The sequence below is a fragment of the Mirounga angustirostris genome, unplaced genomic scaffold (genome assembly GCF_029215605.1).
Source record: "Mirounga angustirostris isolate CCGP_5_RB_7025 unplaced genomic scaffold, mMirAng1.0.hap1 SCAF_7, whole genome shotgun sequence".
Taxonomy (NCBI): domain Eukaryota; kingdom Metazoa; phylum Chordata; class Mammalia; order Carnivora; family Phocidae; genus Mirounga; species Mirounga angustirostris.
Window position 1 is genome coordinate 23,589,295 of NW_026991715.1, and position 18,400 is coordinate 23,607,694.

General features: G+C 38.5%; 1 protein-coding gene across 1 annotated transcript in view; it reads right to left on the reverse strand.

The window, feature by feature from the left end:
* FBN2 (fibrillin 2) overlaps positions 1 to 18,400 on the reverse strand; it is a 257,403-nt gene that overhangs the window by 111,438 nt on the left and 127,565 nt on the right. Inside the window, exons 9-14 of the mRNA XM_064595850.1 lie at positions 13,052 to 13,204; positions 11,300 to 11,527; positions 10,246 to 10,383; positions 5,034 to 5,153; positions 3,979 to 4,104; positions 2,984 to 3,106 (exon numbers count right to left, since the gene is read on the reverse strand). Of these exons, the coding sequence (XP_064451920.1) occupies positions 2,984 to 3,106; positions 3,979 to 4,104; positions 5,034 to 5,153; positions 10,246 to 10,383; positions 11,300 to 11,527; positions 13,052 to 13,204 (888 nt within the window). The remainder of the gene's footprint in view (positions 1 to 2,983; positions 3,107 to 3,978; positions 4,105 to 5,033; positions 5,154 to 10,245; positions 10,384 to 11,299; positions 11,528 to 13,051; positions 13,205 to 18,400) is intronic.

Genomic DNA, 18,400 nt, shown 5'->3' on the forward strand with positions numbered 1-18,400 from the left:
GGGAGAAGGAGAAGCAGACTCCCCGCCAAGCAGGGAGCCTGACACAGGGCTCAATCCCAGGACCCTGGAATCATGACCTGAGCCAAAGGCAGACTCTTCACCAACTGAGCCACCCAGGTGTCCAGTGCAACTCTTTCAAACACATTTTCAGAAAGACTGACTGAAAGTTGCCTCAGTTTACCCATTAGAGGAAAAAAGAGCCTCACACACTCATTTTTCATTATTTATCTGCCAATTCTGTTTAATATTAAATGATATTTAATTCAAGTTAAATGAAACATATTCTTAAAACCAAGGTAAATGTTTGTAATTTGCTTTTATTTACACACACATAAAATTCAAACTAAAGAGAGATGTTGTTTTAATATTAAGTTGATCAATTCATAATAACAAAATATGGGACCATCTCTCTCTTTTTTTTTTTTAAAGACTTACTCATTTATTTTAGAGAGAGAGTGAGCATGTGGCTGGGGGGGAGAGGGAGAGAGAGAATCTCAAGCAGACCCCCTGCTGAGCGTGGGGCCTGACGTGGGGCTCAATCCTATGACCCTGAGACTGAGCCACCCAGGCGCCCCATGGGGCATCTCTCCTAATTTTCAATCTGCTCAAGTTTATCAAATGTCACCCAACAATGAATGGCTTCCCTGAAAGATGAAACAGCCTTCAAAACACAGGGCCACCAAATCATGAACATTTTAAGATTTGCAGATTACAATATCAGTAGTTAGGAAGTAAATAAAAAAATTTCAAGACAGCAGAAACTGTTGAGGTCATCTTTATATGTGTGTGGAAGTTTCTTAGGAAATGCTAAAATAAAGTTATATGCTGTAATGTAACTGTTACACCCTGGAACATAATACTAAACTCAAATCTGGTGTCAAATCCAAGTCAGCTAACCTTGAGATGGCATCTCAGTCATGAGTTAAAATAGCAGAGCTACAACATTTCTATTGAATACTATACACCCCTCTCTTGAATAGTCAAGAAGCATTTTTATTTTATGTATTTTATTTTTTATTTTTTTTTAAAGATTTTATTTATTTATTTGACAGAGAAAGACACAGCGAGAGAGGGAACACAAGCAGGGGGAGCGGGAGAGGGAGAAGCAGACTCCCTGCCGAGCAGGGAGCCCGATGCGGGACTCGATCCCGGGACTCCAGGATCATGACCTGAGCCGAAGGCAGTCGCTTAACCAACTGAGCCACCCAGGCGCCCCAAGAAGCATTTTTAAATTCAGAAATAAATGAATCAGTCTTGATCTTTCTTCCTCAACTCTCTCTGGAATTTTGTTGAAATTATAGGAACTGGCTATAAGTACTAATGGTATTCAGATAATTTTGTGCAGTGGAAGGTAGAAAGGATTCAAAGAGTTCATTTCATATAAAAGGAGAGAAGTGAAAAAAACCCTGCAAAACTTGTTCCAACTTCCTAAATTAAAACTGTGAGTATAAACTGATATAATCTTATTTCCAAGAGGCACTCCTTTTGCTTTCTAAGGTTATTGCTAGAGCTTAGCCTTCAAAATGGCTTTATAAACAAAACTGTTAGGAACACTCAAATTATTTCTTCACTAAGTCACAATGTAAGATTTTTAGATAACGATATAGTCATGATCTGTAGATTAGTTTATGGAAAGAATGTAACACGAAACAAGTAATGAATGATAGTGGAAAATCTAGCTCTCAGGGCACAAAAAAAGAAAACCTTTCAAGATTTTTTTCTTCCTTTTTTTTTTTATTTAGGCAAGGGGTACAGAGAAATTATTTCTACATTGTCTCTTCCAGACTTGCTAGAACCAATCTGTCATTCCCTTAATTTTTCCTACACCATTATTATTATTTTTGTAAAGATATTACTGTTCCCTAGACCACAATGTGTGTTTTTCTGGGAAGCTTTAGACACCTGCCTTACTGAATTACCAAGAGATGTGAATAACATGAAATCCACATGGGGCGCCTGGGTGGCTCAGTCGGTTAAGCGACTGCCTTCGGCTCAGGTCACGATCCTGGAGTCCCGGGATCGAGTCCAGCATCGGGCTCCCTGCTCGGCGGGGAGTCTGCTCCTCCCTCTGACCCTCCCCCCTCTCGTGTGCTCTCTCCGTCTCTCATTCTCTCTCTCAAATAAATAAAATCTTTAAAAAAAAAATGGTTAAAATGGTAAACTTTGTTAGGTTTAATACTTTAAAGAAAAAACAATTATTAAATATAGCAATATATATTGTATTCTATAATATTTATAATATATTAAGGGGCAATTGGGTGGCTCAATCAGTTAAGTGTCTGCCTTTGGCTCAGGTCATGATCCCAGGGTCCCGGGATGGAGCTAAGCGTCAGGCTCCCTGCTCAGTGGAGAGCCTGCTTCTCTCTCTCTCTCTCCCTCTGCTGCTCCCGCTGCTTGTGCTCACTCTCTGTCAAATAAATAAAACCTTTAAAAATATATTTACAATATATGGGCACCTGGGTGGCTCAGTCGGTTAAGCGACTGCCTTCGGCTCAGGTCATGATCCTGGAGTCCCGGGATCGAGTCCCGCATCCGGCTCCCTGCTCGGCAGGGAGTCTGCTCCTCCCTCTGACCCTCCTCCCTCTCATGCTCTCTGTCTCTCATTCTCTCTCTCAAAAATAAATAAATTAAAAAAATCTTAAAAAAAAAAATACTATGAATGGGGCGCCTGGGTGGCTCAGATGGTTAAGCGACTGCCTTCGGCTCAGGTCATGATCCTGGAGTCCCGGGATCGAGTCCCGCATCGGGCTCCCTGCTCGGCAGGGAGTCTGCTTCTCCCTCTGACCCTCCTCCCTCTCATGCTCTCTGTCTCTCATTCTCTCTCTCGCAAATAAATAAAAATCCTAAAAAAAATAAAAAAATAAAAAAATAAAAAAAAATATGAAATCCACATGAAGAAATGGAAGTACTTCTTGCGTGATTCATTCAAATAAGCAAGATGGTTTCAATCGTGGCTACTCTCCTGTCTCAAAGCCATACATACCAATACAGTAACGCCCATCTGGAGCCAAGACAAATCCCGGTTTGCAGATGCACTTGAAGCTACCATCTTCGTTAATGCACATCCCATTTAAACACATGTTGGTGGTGGTACATTCGTCATGATCTGCAGAAGGAGAGCAGGGTGACTTGCGCCACTGGCCTTGTGGGAACCAGTCCCCTCCCCTTCCACACATAGCCACCAATCACATTCCACCACATAAGTGAGCCATGTGCTCACTGATTTTTTTTTTTTTCTTTCTAATATGAATGCCAACCAAGTGAGAGCAGAGAGGGTGGTGAACGTGAGGGGCCTTTAGCATAAGGGATATAAAGGAAAAGAATTAAGTAAATGTTGTGCTTAGTTGTTATTAAAACCACATGAGATGTGCTTCACTTTGGTTAGCAAAAATGTTTATATGATTTCGGGGGGTGGGGGGAGTTTCTTCCGTAAGGGAGAATAGAGCAGTGATAAATGTCACTGCGAGTGAAATAATCTGGACTTTGATTAGTAGCTGAAATATCATGTGTTGCTGTGTGACTTGAGTGTTTCTGTGGGGTACTGGTATCTACTGGTACCAGACATCACAGGACCTCAGGTTTAGAGATTTGATTATCACACGTGCCAGACATTTTTATATTCCCCCAGACTGGAGGTCAGGAGGAGACCTTTTCTAACCTGTTGGTGTTGTAATGGCAAAGTGTAAAATCCTGTAGGTGCTAGTAATTACCACAAAGAAAAACTGCTACTTATAATTAAACATATGTCACACAGAAAATTTCCAGAAGCAACAAATTATTCACTGTTATACCATTTCCAAACCATTTATCCTTTGACTTTAATAGTCTCGTGTTAAATGCATTTATGTTTTACCTAAGTCATCTGAAGAATTCTCACATATGTGTTGTGTAAGCTTTCATGGAAATAGCATATATGGTTCTAAATAAAGATGTATATCCTTTAAAAATCTTTTGCAAGGAAGCAGGAAATTTCCATACCAACACAGTTTTTTCCATCTGTAGTTAATTCAAAGCCGGCATTGCAAATGCACTGGAAACTTCCATCTGTGTTCACGCACCGACCGTTTTTACAAAGAACCCCATTCTGGATGCACTCATCAATATCTGGGACAATGAAGGATGGCCAAATATTATTCTTTTACAATAACCACAGGTAAAAACAATAAGATAATAAATGTGATGTTCAACATCCAGTTTATTTTTTTACATGGAATAACTAAGATCATGTTGCTCCTTTAGCCAAACTTCCACCTCTCACCAGCTTTTTTTTTTTTTTTTTTTTTTTACAGCCCTGACTTAGAGGAGCTGAAAAGGGAAAGAAAGAGGAAATTGGGCTGGAGTGTGCCGGGAAGCTAGGAGAGGTGGTCAGTGTAGGGGAAAGACTGGTACAGCTGTTTTGGACACAACGGGCGAAGATGTCCAAAGTCAGAGTGAGCTGCTGAGTAAGAATACCGTAACTTCAAACTACCTGGGTTAAGAGCACCATGATGATGACGGTGGGGTGAGCTTAGCCAAGCAATGAACCACGGATGAATAGGAAATGAAAAAGAAGATAAGCGGAGTCATCTGCAGAAAGAATTGTGCAATGAATCAGCACTGAGAGAGAGCTGGGAGGACGGTGGCCGGGGCGTGTAACAACAAAACTGTGAATCAAGACGAGGCCTGACTTGGTGTTGGAGTATGTGTGAGGTTCAAAGAAAACAGTAGTTGAAAACGACCATAAATCTTAAGCTCCGTTAATCAGAGAGCAGGAAGGCTACTGATGTTAGTTGGAGAAAGGAAGCTGTGATCTAGAGAAGGAAGATAAACCGAATTTTCTGCAAAGCTAGATATCACATTGCCAGGGTTATACACGCAAATAGTGTTTATGCATAAAGGAAGCACGTCTGAGGGGAGTCTAAAATAAATTTGTAGTAGTACAACGGCACTTACTTCATTCCAAGTCTTATTTTAATAAATTTACTTTTAACCTCAACAGCCCGGGTCACTATATTTCATGGAACATTTTCATATGTGAACACAAACGGCCTTACCAATGCATGCTTGCTTAGTAGGAGTCCTCTGGAATCCAGCATGACATTTACAGTAATAGGATCCAGGTGTGTTAACACAATCTCCATTAGTGCAGGGATTTGATGTGCATTCGTCAACATCTGTGAGTGGCAAAAGAAACCATTACAGACTTCCCTCCATTCCTAGAAATGTTTGTTTAAAGTACATTTAGGCCTCCCAAATTTGAGAGAAGGCCAGTCCGTGGTTAATAGTCTCAAGAGCGGAGTATTTATAAATGAATGAAAATTCCTTTCTTCAAATACAGAGGCCAGTCTAGAGATTTACAAAAATATTGCCTATTCGAAAGTACAAGGGAATTTGCTTTAATCAAGAAGTAATGATTATTCAATCTGAGAAATGCACAATGATTAAAAGCTCTAAAAAGCCTCCCCCCCCCCCCTTTTTTAAGCCAGCACTGGAAAGACATAGCTATGGGTTCTAAAAGGCTCTAACACTTATCTGTAGCAATCTGGGCAATAGCCTCCTCAAAGCCTTGTACAGTACTGGAAACCCAATGGAAGATGCTTGAAGATAGATATTTATAGATTCATTCTGTCAATTTCATGAGCTTTAAAGAAAGAAACTGACAGACTGTGGAATTTCTTTGTTATTATGTGTTGTCCTCCATTAAATATGTTAACTATAGATGCACTGAGGCTTAGCTGTTTGAAGTAACAGAGGATGGGATAGAAATGGAAATTAATTAAAACAAAGTCTATTACCTTCAGCAGCCTCAGGTTTCTTTAGGACCTTAAAATGGGAACAGGAATTTTTTTTGCATAAACCAAGTTCAATGCAAATATTAGTTCTGATCCTAAATGTGAGAAACATTACTGTTTTCATTCAAGTTCTCCTAAGGCTTGATTAAATGCAAGCCCATCGCAGAATTCAGGGACTGCAAGACCAAATGGCAGACTGAACAGTTTGCACTGCTCACAGCCCAGACAAATTGCATGTGCCAGAGTCAAAAAAATTAAATTCATCTTATCTCAGCAATGCCCACTAAATATAATTTTGAATGCTAGTAAATTAAAAACCTTGCTGGCTGGTGAGGGCATAATGACTTGCCATTTCATATACACGTAGAAACTATTAACATATACAATTTCAGCTAAATTGGAGAGCACAACAATCAAATGAATTCACAGGTTTACCATTTTAATAAACAAATTACTCCTTTCACAGATGTTCTTTAAAAAGGAACTGTAATCTATCAAACTCACAAACCTCATTTATATAAACACTCAGACTAAATGCAATTAAGCCCTCTCTGGCAAAGGAGGGGAACAAAAAAAATCTCATAGCAAATTAAATCAAAACAACAGAGAATAACAGGATTAAATGCTTTTTCAATTCATCCAAGGGCGCCTTCAGCCCATTAAGATTCACTTACATTTAAACTTTCGGTTGATAACATCAATTCTACTGAGCCAAAGGAATGAAGCAAAATGAGAAAAGACAGAGTTTAGAGAGTTAGCAAGCATATAAAGGATACTTAATGGACTTTCCAATAGGAATTATAACCTTGAGTTTGCAGTGTTGAAGATAGCTTAAATTCTCCGGTGTACCGTAATATCGGTGTTGTAGATGCACCTTTTCAGAAGTTTCATTGTAAAGCTCTTCATTGTAAAACTCAATTCTAGTAAAGAACATGATATCATGCACCCAACCCCCTCTCTTGAGGTCAGCTTTCCAGGAAGCCAGGCCACTTTTCAGGGCCTTTTCTTTCTCTGAGAACCTGTTCCCGAGGCCCCTTGGTGCTAGGACAGCTTTGCCAATTATTTTTCCATTACAGCCATAATTCATTTTGATTTCCTTAGCCCCTTAGAGATCATACCAAAGGATCAGTACACAGAAAGATACGCTAGGTCACTTGCTTATTTTTTCTTTGGAAGTGAAAACATTCACTAAAAAACTATCAGTGAGTTTAAAATCCATGACTTTCCAATCCCATCTGTTTTGGGGGATTACTGTAAGATTTTGGCTGTAGGCTAGTCACAAATGACCACCGCCATGTTCAGAAATGTACATTTCATGGCTCTGGATTCTGAGGTGTCACAGCCTAGTACTTGCAACTTATCACCTTTTGTTTCGCCTTAGGTAGAGAACAGGGATACTTAAACATTACAGTCTGTGTGCTTTGGTTTCTTCCTATGTTTGCACTGGAGACTGAGTATTTTTAAGCAAAATTCACAGGATTTTTAAACTCCTAAAATAAATGAAATTATTGAGAAAGAGGTTGATTATCAAAATGGTTACATTCTCAGATACTATTGGGGTAAGAATAGTATTCTTACAAAATACTACTAATAATAGAAGTAGTAATAAAGAATATATAGTATTCGTATAAAATACTTGAAAAGTATTATATATTCTAATTTAGCAAACACTTAATTGGCAAGGGTTCTAAGATTACCTGTGGCCCAACAGAAACAGGAATTATCTCTTACTATCCCAAAATACAATTATTTGAATTGAGTTAAAACCTATTGCTAACAGGTTGCGTTATACAGACATAAAAGAGTTCCAGAAATACATTTTAGGGTAGAACTCTCAGGAAAAGGAGAGAAAAACGTGGTGAGTAAATGAAACTGTTTTCAGGTCTCAAGAGTACTTCTTACAATAGCAAAATGGACCCGATTTTATTTTCCTTATGTTTGATCCTTTAATAGAGTTATTACATTTACATTATGACAATTTCATAAGTATCTAACACAAGTTCTCAAACAGCAATGGCAATGTGTTATTCCTCAAAACACAGGGCAATGAGTTACCACTCTTATCTCATGCTTCTATAATTTAAAATGCTAGTTAACTTAAATCCTCTTAACTTTTTCTGATATCCCAATTTATTATTTATAAAGTCAAACTCAAACTGATCAAAAGTTGACACTACAAAGAGTACTGAATTAAAAATATTAAAAACTGGGTGCCTGGGTGGCTCAGTTGATGAAAGCGACCCACTCTTGGTTTTGGCTCAGGTCATGATCTCGGGGTCATAGAACTGAGCCCCACGTTGGGCTCTGGGCTTAGCTTGGGACTCTCTCTCCCTCTCCTTCTATCTCTCCCCCCCACTTGCTCTTTTTCCGTCTCTCTCCCTGCACACCCCTAAAATAAATAAATAAATGAATCTTCAAAAAATATATTAAAACATATTAAAAACTTATTTTCTGAAATATGGCCCAATACTAATCTTTGTCTTTATCAACTACAATGGTTAGAAAGGCAACCTTGCCTGGGTTTTAACTTTGCAGGATAGGGGGGTGAGATCAATCTAGGATGAAATTGTTTCTAACAATGTTTGGGTAAAATACTTAAGTTTGAGATATATTAGCACATTAACTGTACAGACATGCAATCCCAATGCCAAATTAGACAGAGTTTATGAAAACAGTTGTAGCAGCTCTTGTCACCTGGGTTTCAGAAAAGTAAGGACCTATTACTACGTTGGGACATGCGCTGTATGTGATTAGCTCACGTCCTTTGCATCTGGAGTTATACTACCTGTGTATCACCCTTGGGAGAATCGAGAAAATAGTTACTGAAATCACCTTCTGCAGGACTTACTTCGTTAAAGGAACCCCTGGTTGAGGAGGCTGGTTGGAAGCCTGACTAAGAAAAAACTTTTGATCCTTAAAGATATTTCATCTTTATACCAACGGTATAAAGTTTTACTAGGTAGAATAAAGTACACCTGGGTGCTAATATGAACTAAATGGTGGCCTTTGGCTAATTTGCAGGAAAGATTAAACTTTTGGCCTGATTTTATTGGTTAGTGAATCATGCAGTAACACATGAATGACAAATATTAATAACAATACAAAGACAGTCAATCAAATTTCAGTTTGATACACTGTAATTTTGTATGTATCTATAAGAGAAGATATTTTATATATTGTATACTTATAAATCATGTTTTCTGGTAGGAAAGTCAATTTATAATAATAAATGCCATTTATTATTATAAAAATTATAAATATATTAAATAATAAATATACCCATATTTCATGGTGTTCCAAAAGTACCACCTGGTCAACCACTTAAACAAGCATCCAGTAGTTGTCAGCTCAGCCAGGGCTGCTGTATATGGTTATATCCTACATAACCCCAAGGTGTGACATCTATATAGATTACGTGAATGGTCCCTCTATAGTTGTGCAGTGCAAAACCTGTGTAACTGCACATAAGGATCCTGATTTAAGCCTTACTGAATCATTCTCAATTGTATACAGTTTAGAATGATTGGTTTTTCCAAAACATCACTTTTGGCTGACATTTTCCTTCAAAATCATAGTGCCCTTAAAACTTTTCAGTTTACACTGGTAGAATTAGGAACTCTCTGTTCCTGGCCTGTCATCTATATAACAGAAGACCTGAGCCCAAACCAGGTGTTGAGGGTTATGCTAATTACGAATCACATACACGATCGTTCACTAAACTACTTCTAAACTAAAACTACTCTCAAGAGATCATCAAAACCCTCTTCGTTATAAAATCCAATAGATTTTTTTGGCCCTCATTATATTTGAGTTTTCTGCCCCATTTCACACTTGCCACTACTCTTCAAAGGGTATCCTTGCATGGCTTTAGCGACATAATACCTTCTGGATTATTTTGCTGTCTCACCAACGCTATTAGTGAATTTTCTTTAGGGGACCATGTTGCTGTGGCATATGGTTTCAGCCACAGGACTACTGTTACCTTTCCACTCTTGCTGTGGTTCAGTGTGGTGACAGTACTCAGCCTCATGTCTCTAACAGCCGCCTCTATGTCACTGATGCCTCGACCTGTAACTCTAGCTCTGAACACCCCTCTTAGGTTTAGACCTTTATAACTCAATGTCCTAGGTACCTAACACTCCACATGTCCAAAGTGACTCCTCCCCTATCTCCTCCCAATCTGCACCTTCCTCTGCATGGTGGCTACACCACCCATATATCCAGTGCTGCTCAGCTAAGAAGGAAGGCAAGAGAGTGGCAGACACAGAAGTCACAATATACAGGACAGGGAAAAGTGGGGGATTCTTGAAGGGGGCTATCTCGGCAGTAGGTTAAAGGAGCATATGGAAGACCGTGCACACAGAAGAGACAGCTTGGAAATCAGCTTTGCTTCGGGAGACTTTTTTTAAAATGACATATAGTCTAATTTGTTCCTATAGTCTAAAAGCTAAGGATTAAAGAATCATGAGCTTACCTATGCAATCCCCGTTTGAATCCTGCTTATACCCCATGTTGCATTCACATCGGTAGCTAGACACAGTAGGTATGCAACGCCCATTTAAACAGAGATTAGCGTGGTGCTTACAGATATCTATCGTCTGGTTCAGAATAGCTACAGAAAATCAAAGCACAAGTGTTATTTCAGCATTACAACATGTAGTACTTTTATTAAAACTGGTTTTTTAAAAGGATATTTAATAGTCCATTAAGTGTACATATCAAAGGCTCACATTATCTATATTTTATTAAAACCTGAATGTTGAGGATCTAAAAAATATTCCTGAGACTCATGGTTGTGACTTGTGTTAAGTGACACATCTGGAAACTTTGCCCATAAAGATGTCTTTTCAAAATTTCAGGAACATTCTACTGTACGTTTGAATGCTTTCCATTTTTTTTCCATAACTGTGCTGAATATTCAGATACAGTAAATAGGCTGTATGCCAAAAAGAATAAACATAACACTGTAGGACATCATTAAATATTATTAGCGAGAGCAGCTCTTATAAAAAGAATGAACTTAAATGTCATACACCAATGCCAGTTCTGGCCTGAAGCCCAAGTTATTCAACAAAAAACGGTGAGGAAAAGAAAGCTATTTCATTAAAATATTTGGATAGGCACAGAGCAAGACTTATTCAGTTTATCTCAGTTGAGAAATGGTTCTGGAAAATAATTCAAGGGGTGTAAGAACAGAGCAGCTGCAAACGGCCAAATGAAATACACTGGAACCAAAAACATGCTCTTTAATGGCGTCATCTGGACTGGAGTATGACCATGCTCTCATCTTTCTTTTCAAAGAGAACCCGGGTCACTCTTCTTTTCTCCAATTTAGAAAGTTTATGGAACAGAAAAATAATATTTTCCTAAGCATTTTTTACTACTACCTTGTATTTTAGACCCTGAAAGAGGTTTTTACACACACACACACACACACACACACACCTACCTTTTGAAAAAAATGCTAGGTATTATAAAATCATTTAAGGCAGAAAAATAAAGAGTCTACACAAAAAGTGAACACTCACTTAGTCCAGTGATGATGGGCCCCTGTCCCCCGGCGCCTACACCAGCTCCCCCAACTCCAGGAGAAAAGCCATTGCTTCCAGGGATGGGGATGAAGCCTGTCCCTCCTGGGCCATAGCCATTGCCACTTGGGGCAAAGCCATTCCCCCCAGTGCCCCCAGGTCTGGAACCAGCATTCCCTGGAATCCCTCCTATTGGAAGTCCGTCCATGCAAAGTCTGCGATATTCCTCTGGAAGAAAAGAAAGTTCAGTTAAACACAGATGGATGTCCTTCTGCATGATAAAAGCAATCTGTATACTGTAAGAACATTTGAGCTTATCTATATTATTTGATCTGAATTAAGTAGGATGTTGTCTCTTGATCCAGGTTTCTTTCCAGTGCTAGGAGTAGCAGGGAAAAGCATAGATGTTTCAGAAAAAAAATAATGAAAACCTATTTGCCACATTTTAACTGAGTTGCATAACCAAAGACTTGTCTATATGTGCAGTTTGATTTTTATGTCTCCAAGTGCAACTCGTAAAATTCCAGATACAACAACGAATGCAAGAAATTTACTTAAGTGGGCGAAAATGAAAGCTTTCAGTAATTCATTCTGTAGATCTGGTTTTACTTGAAACTTCATCAGCATTGCACTTACACATTTTCCCCATCTCCCTTCTTTGCTTTAAGGGATTAGTATGGCTTCAGAATAATATTTTTTATATATGTGGATTTTAACAGAAGACAGTGTTTAGTTAGCTTTTCAAACTGCACCTAATTTGTCCAAGTATCAAAGTTGAGAGAAAAGAAACAAGATGACAACAATCTACTTATTTCTTCATCTGTTCTCAGAATTAGGACACTAGGGTCGATAGAAATGAAAATTATTTACTTCAAACGACTATTTCAGTACTAATATTACTATTATATATTATTAGTGAGACCACGAGTTTCCAAAATTATATACTATGCATTAATAGTGCTGTTTTTTAAGCTTTTTTACTCAATTTTGATGTTTTACACAGCTTAGAGATTTTCAAAGAATGGGCCTTAATCTTTTTCTCCATAATAGTACACAGAGATACGTATCTTGAAAAGCAAAGTTCAAAAAGTTTAGTTATTTTCCGAATACTATAATTTAACATAAAGACAATATAATAAAACATACTACATTGATGTGCCTTTAGGTGACTGATAAACATTAATCCTAATTTACCATTCATATCACATTAACAAGAGGAGCTACTTCTCATTCATCCTAAAGTAATTTCCTGATATCGCCTCAGTTATATGGTTAGTTAATACAGCAAAGTGAATGAGAGGTATCCTCCTACCCTTTTACTCTTAACATTCAGGTCATTAGAAAAGAGGAAGTCTCTTCAGGGATTGGGATACTAGAAAATAGGGGCACTCCTGAAATAAAATATAAATAAAGTTACTCAAACATACTCAAAGCTCTGAAGTGAAAGATCAGGAGATTTGAAAACGGAATTGCAAATACTGATGTTCAAAACAGTTTTTAAAAATACTTGCATGAAGACAAGTCCTAATCCGTTTTCGGGAATTCCTCTGATATTAACAAAGTGTACAAAGTCAAAACTGATCCCAAATAAACAATGTCGCCCTGCCCCTCACAAAAACACCACAGTCAGAGTGAAGACGGTGCTAGGAACACACAGATGACTTGATTTCAAGGAGAAGAACGAAGCACACGGGCTGTTACTGCTTTTCCCAACATTGCCTGTCCCGAGCAGACTAGCAGTCGGCCGCTCACCAGAGCCTCTGACGGGACAGGCCTCGGGAATGGTTCCGACGCCCCAGCAGCGGCCAGGCTCACAACAGCACTGCATTTTCGTCATTCTGCCTGGCAGCTCTTGCGCACAGCGGCCATTCACCAGGCCCGAGAAACATGTGCCTGTTCTTTGATCTGAACATGCGGAAATAAAACAAAGGGATGCCAGAATTATTTCAGGTCCTCGTGTCAATTAGTTTACCTACCAGAAGAGGCTAAGTGAAGGGAATTATTCTACTTACCTCTAATCTATCTATGTATTGTCTTAGTCTCTATGACGTTTGTTCATTTCTTTACTTATTTACTGAGCAAACATTCACTGAGCACCTATTCCAGGCCATATCCCAGGGACATAGGAATGAAAGATGTGAAGCAGGTATGTGCTCCTATTACACTAAGAAGTCAACCCCAGACAGATCCAACCTAGATTATCCAACCCCCAGTTGACCTGCAGTTGCACAGTATTATTTGCCACTGAGAGCTTATGGTTGTTTGTTACACAGCAATACCTGACTGATACAGTTGCTATTCTAGAAAGGGTGATCACAAACAGCTCCTCTGAGACAGGGACATCTGAGCAGAGACATGCGTGATGTGAGAGCATGAGCCGCTCAGTTATTTCGGGGAAGAGAAGCTCAAAGAAGAAGAGGATGTAGCCAGAGAAGAGAACACAAAAGGGATAGTGGAAGACTGAGCTCAGGGAGCTATCAAGGGCAGATCATGTACAACCCTGTAGGCCATGGGAGAAGGACTTTTTGGTTTCATGTGGAACGCTGTAAGAATCACCGGATGTTCTCCATTAGAGGAAAAGTAATGGTTTACATTTTTAAGAAGAGCTCTTTGGCTGCTGACAGTAGCGAGTGCAAGAATACCAGTGAAGGTAATCGGCGAGGGATGATGGCGGCTTCAGTGACAATGATGAGAGGTACAGCCCAGGGAGTGGGGTCTGAGAGCAAGAGAGTTCTGGAAATGTCCTAAGTCTTTGACATAGACAGCTGCGATGGGAAGACAAGGGGAAAAGGAGGATTAAGGGACTTAGTACAAGGCTTCTCTTTAAACTGTGTTACATTTGGGATGTTGAATATAGGAGCCTGGAACCCAGAGGAATGGTCAGGCTGAAGCTATATACCTGCGAATGACCTGTGTATACAGGCAGTTGTAAGCTGTGAGGCTGGTAAGACATTTTCAAGAAGTAGGAGCAACGGATTATGTCAAATGGTGATGACAAGTCAAGTCAGGTGAGGACCAAGCTGTAACTGTGGGGCCTGGCAGGATGCTACAGCGAGGAGATTTTTTTGTGCATTATCTTGTAGTATTGGGTGTACAGCAGTTAACATGATCAAATAGGACTACAATAAACATCATTCTGCCAGCAGGGTAGAGAATGGATCAAAATGGAAGATAAAGGCTGAAAGACATCATCGGAAGAGAACATAAAATGTAAAGTTGCATAGGGATAAAATATTAATATCATCTATAAGCCCTGTGGGCTTGAGCTGAAATTGCCTTTATTGTAAGCAATAAAAAAAAATTGTGGATCTAGTTCATTACGTATTTTTTAACTTTTATCAAGAAGCTTCAAAGAAGTGTTGTCTATGACTGCAAGAAGAAATAAGTACCACAATAATCAGGAGCTGCATATCAATAATGCAGATGAAACTATTAATTATAAAAAATTCCATTAATAGGTAAAGGCTAATTTTTTATACTAGATACAGAGTTTAAAATAAATGTATTATTGGGTGCCTGGGTGGCTCAGTCGGTTAAGCGACTGCCTTCGGCTCAGGTCATGATCCTGGAGTCCCGGGATCGAGTCCAGCATCGGGCTCCCTGCTCGGCGGGGAGTCTGCTTCTCCCTCTGACCCTCCTCCCTCTCATGCTCTCTGTCTCTCATTGTCTCTCTCGCAAATAAAAATAAATAAATAAATAAATGTATTATTTTCTCAAATGGTCCGTAGTATACCTCAGGTAGCTTGTAAGTGATTGTTCAATAAAGTGACTTGGCTTTAAGGTACTTCCTGTAAGAATCAGAACACCGCCTTTCACTTCCCAAAAGAAACCTAATATGTCCCAAAGCCGAGTATTAAATTTGAAGCATGCATGCGTACTTGAAAGCACCGCAGACATCTCCTAAACTTCACAAGCTGGGCTTGAACAGACTGTCACTGGGAATAAGTTCACAGGTAGGTTTCTGTGTCCAAAAGTGATGCAGGAAAATAATTTTTGGAATATTTATTCCAGGAACCGTGAGTATCATATTCCTAGATTTACTCAGCTGCTACATTCCTCAAGAATAGGATGTAAATTTAGATAAGAAAGTCCTAAACTCTTAATAATCATGGTTACAAAACATACTCAGTTACTACAAAGAATGTATCTCTGTCTTCAAGTCTTCTGCAAGGCAAGGAGGTTGTACCACAAGTTTGAGAAAAAATAAAAGACAAAAGTCAGAAAACAAAAGAACAAAACCACGGCCTTGAAACAGAAGATTTAGGTCTTCCCTCAAAATCTTACAATTTGATTTTGCAACTATACAGAACTCTTCTTCCTCATGGAACAGGGTTAGTGGCAGAATTAAAAACAACAACAACAACAATATTTGTTCTGTTTCCAGCAGAACGGTGGGTTAGCTACCCTGAATGTCCCTCCCAATTGGAACATCCGGCATAAAATAAGAAAAAATATTAAAAAAAATACATCAGCCGGCTGGCATGAAAGAAAGGGAAAAACAGTCTCACAATGAAGTGAAAACAGGCATCTTAAGAGGTAAGTGCACAGCTAGGTTTCAGCTTTAGAGCTTCTGCAAAGCTCTGGAGACTTCGAATTTCAGCCCTGATAATTCCGTATCGTCCAGAGCATAAAAGATAAAACCCCACATTGCCCCTCCCAGCACAAAACTTCATAGGAAACTTCCTCATAAGCCAGGGGTCCCAAAGAACCATATCATTAGTACAAGGCTATAATGTATAGCTGGGAAGCTAAGAGACTTGCCTGTCTCTACACCTGAGGACTCAGTGGAAGTAAACAAATCTCTCTCCTAAGAATCTCCAGGGGCACCTGGGCGGCTCAGTCGGTTAAGCGTCTGCCTTCAGCTCAGGTCATGGTCCCAGGGTCCTGGGATCGAGCCCCACATCGAGCTCCCTGCTCAGTGGAGAGCCTGCTCCTCCCTCTCACTCTGCTGCTCCCCCCTGCTTGTGCTCTCTTGCTCTCTCTGTCAAATAAATAAATAAGATCTTTTTTTAAAAAAAAGAATCTCTAACTGCAGGTTCTTCCTCAAAGAGACAGCTTTGATGTCTCACTTCACAGTAGATTTGTGGTCTGAAAAATTTCAAAGGAAGAATGGACTACATAGAGGTCCTCAGGTAGGGATACCAAGCAACTGGCAAAAGCCAAAACAGGACAAATGAGGACTTAGTATTATGCAGGTCTCAAAGAATTCCCATAGGCAAGTCCCAAGACATAGGAGTAGCTAACAAGAAAATAAATAGCTAAATAAATGAGTAAATAAAGAACACATAAAGAAACCAGGTTCCATGAACAAAAGCAGCTGAATAAACATCAGATATCAGATATAAAATGGTCAAACTGATTCTGACAATTTGTAATTATTTGTAATGACAACTCATTAAATATTAATTATAACTAAATTATATTTAACATGCTTTATTAATTTAATATCTTTCATTAAGACAATTAAAATCTAAAAATATGAACAGGTAAAAGGAGTCCATAAACTATGAAAGAAGAGACTTAAAAAAGTCAGTGAAACTTCTATAAATGAAAACTATCGTAATTGAAATAAAATGTTTAGTGGATATAACAAAGAGTATACTGCACATAGATGAAAAGAGACTTAGTGAGCTCCAAGATATATCTGAATAATTTATCTTCAGTTTCGTTCAGAGAGATGAAGAGATGGAAAATATTTTTTTAAAAAAGGTTAAGAGATATGGAGGTGAGCATGAGAAGGTAACATACGTCTAGTAAGAGCACTAGAAAGAAGTAATAAGCAGACTGGGGAGAGGCGATATTCAACAGATACTAGCTTAGAACGTTCTAACAATGTTGCAAGACAATCTCAGATCTAGGAAGTCCAACAAATCTAAAGTGGGAAAAATAAAAAGAAATCCACACCTCACCACATCACTGTGGAACAGCAGACCAACAAAGACAAACTGAGGGGGAAAAAAAAACAAAACAAAGAAAAACTGAGGAAGTTACAAATGGCTAGAAAGAGAGATTACCTGCTAAGGAATATTTAAACCAATCACTGGCTTCTTAATACCTTAACTAATGGATACTAAAACACATGGAATACTGTATCTTCTGTACACTATGATAAAATAGCTGTTAACCTAAAATTCTTTATCCCAAGAAACCATCTTTCCAAAGGGAAAATAAAGGTGATTTTCAGGAACACACACAAAAAAGAAAGAATTTTCTACCAAAAGATTCTTGCTAAAGGAAATTTTAGAACAGGTTCTTCTTCTTTTTTTTAAGTGGGCTCCATGCCGGATGCAGAGCCCAACACAGAGCTTGAACTCATAACCCTGAGATCAAGACCTGAGCTAAAATCAAGAGTGGACACCTAACTGACTGAGCCACCTAGATGCCCCTTAGAAAAGGTTCTTCGGGCAAAAGGAAGATGATTCCAAATTGAAGGTTTGAAATATATGAAGGAATAATGAGGAAAAATAGTTAGATATATGGGTAAATATAAACAAGCACCAAAATATTACACAGTAATAATAATGATTAATTGGTTGCAAATACAGAGTGGCAACTGGCTAGAATTTTTAAAAGTTGGGAGGGGGAGATCAAAGTGTGACAATTCTAAAATTCTTTTATTGTTTAGATATGGGTAAAATAAAGACTAATTTTAGACTTTAAGCTACACATGCATCTTAAAATACTAGGATGAACACTAAAACCACAGAAGTAAATAATTTCTAAACAACAAGTTAAAAAAAATGGAGTGTGGGGAAGGAGAGAAAACCAATAAATAAAAAAAGAGAGCAAAAAAGAGGAAAAAAGTAACAAAGAAAAAAACAGGAAGCACAAAGAAGATAATCAAAATGCAAACATATTGGTTGCTATAATAAATACAAATGGATTTAAATCTCAATTTAAAAGACAAAGATTTTCAAACTATGACAAAAAAATTTTAAAAATTTAGATTTAGGTTGTTTAGAGGAGATAACATTTACAACTTAAGAAGAAAAATTGAGAGGAAAAAATACACAGCAGGCATATATTTAAACCTCTGATGCCTAAACAACCTAAATCTAAATTTTTTTCATTACTAAATACCCATTTGCTTTTCCATTATGC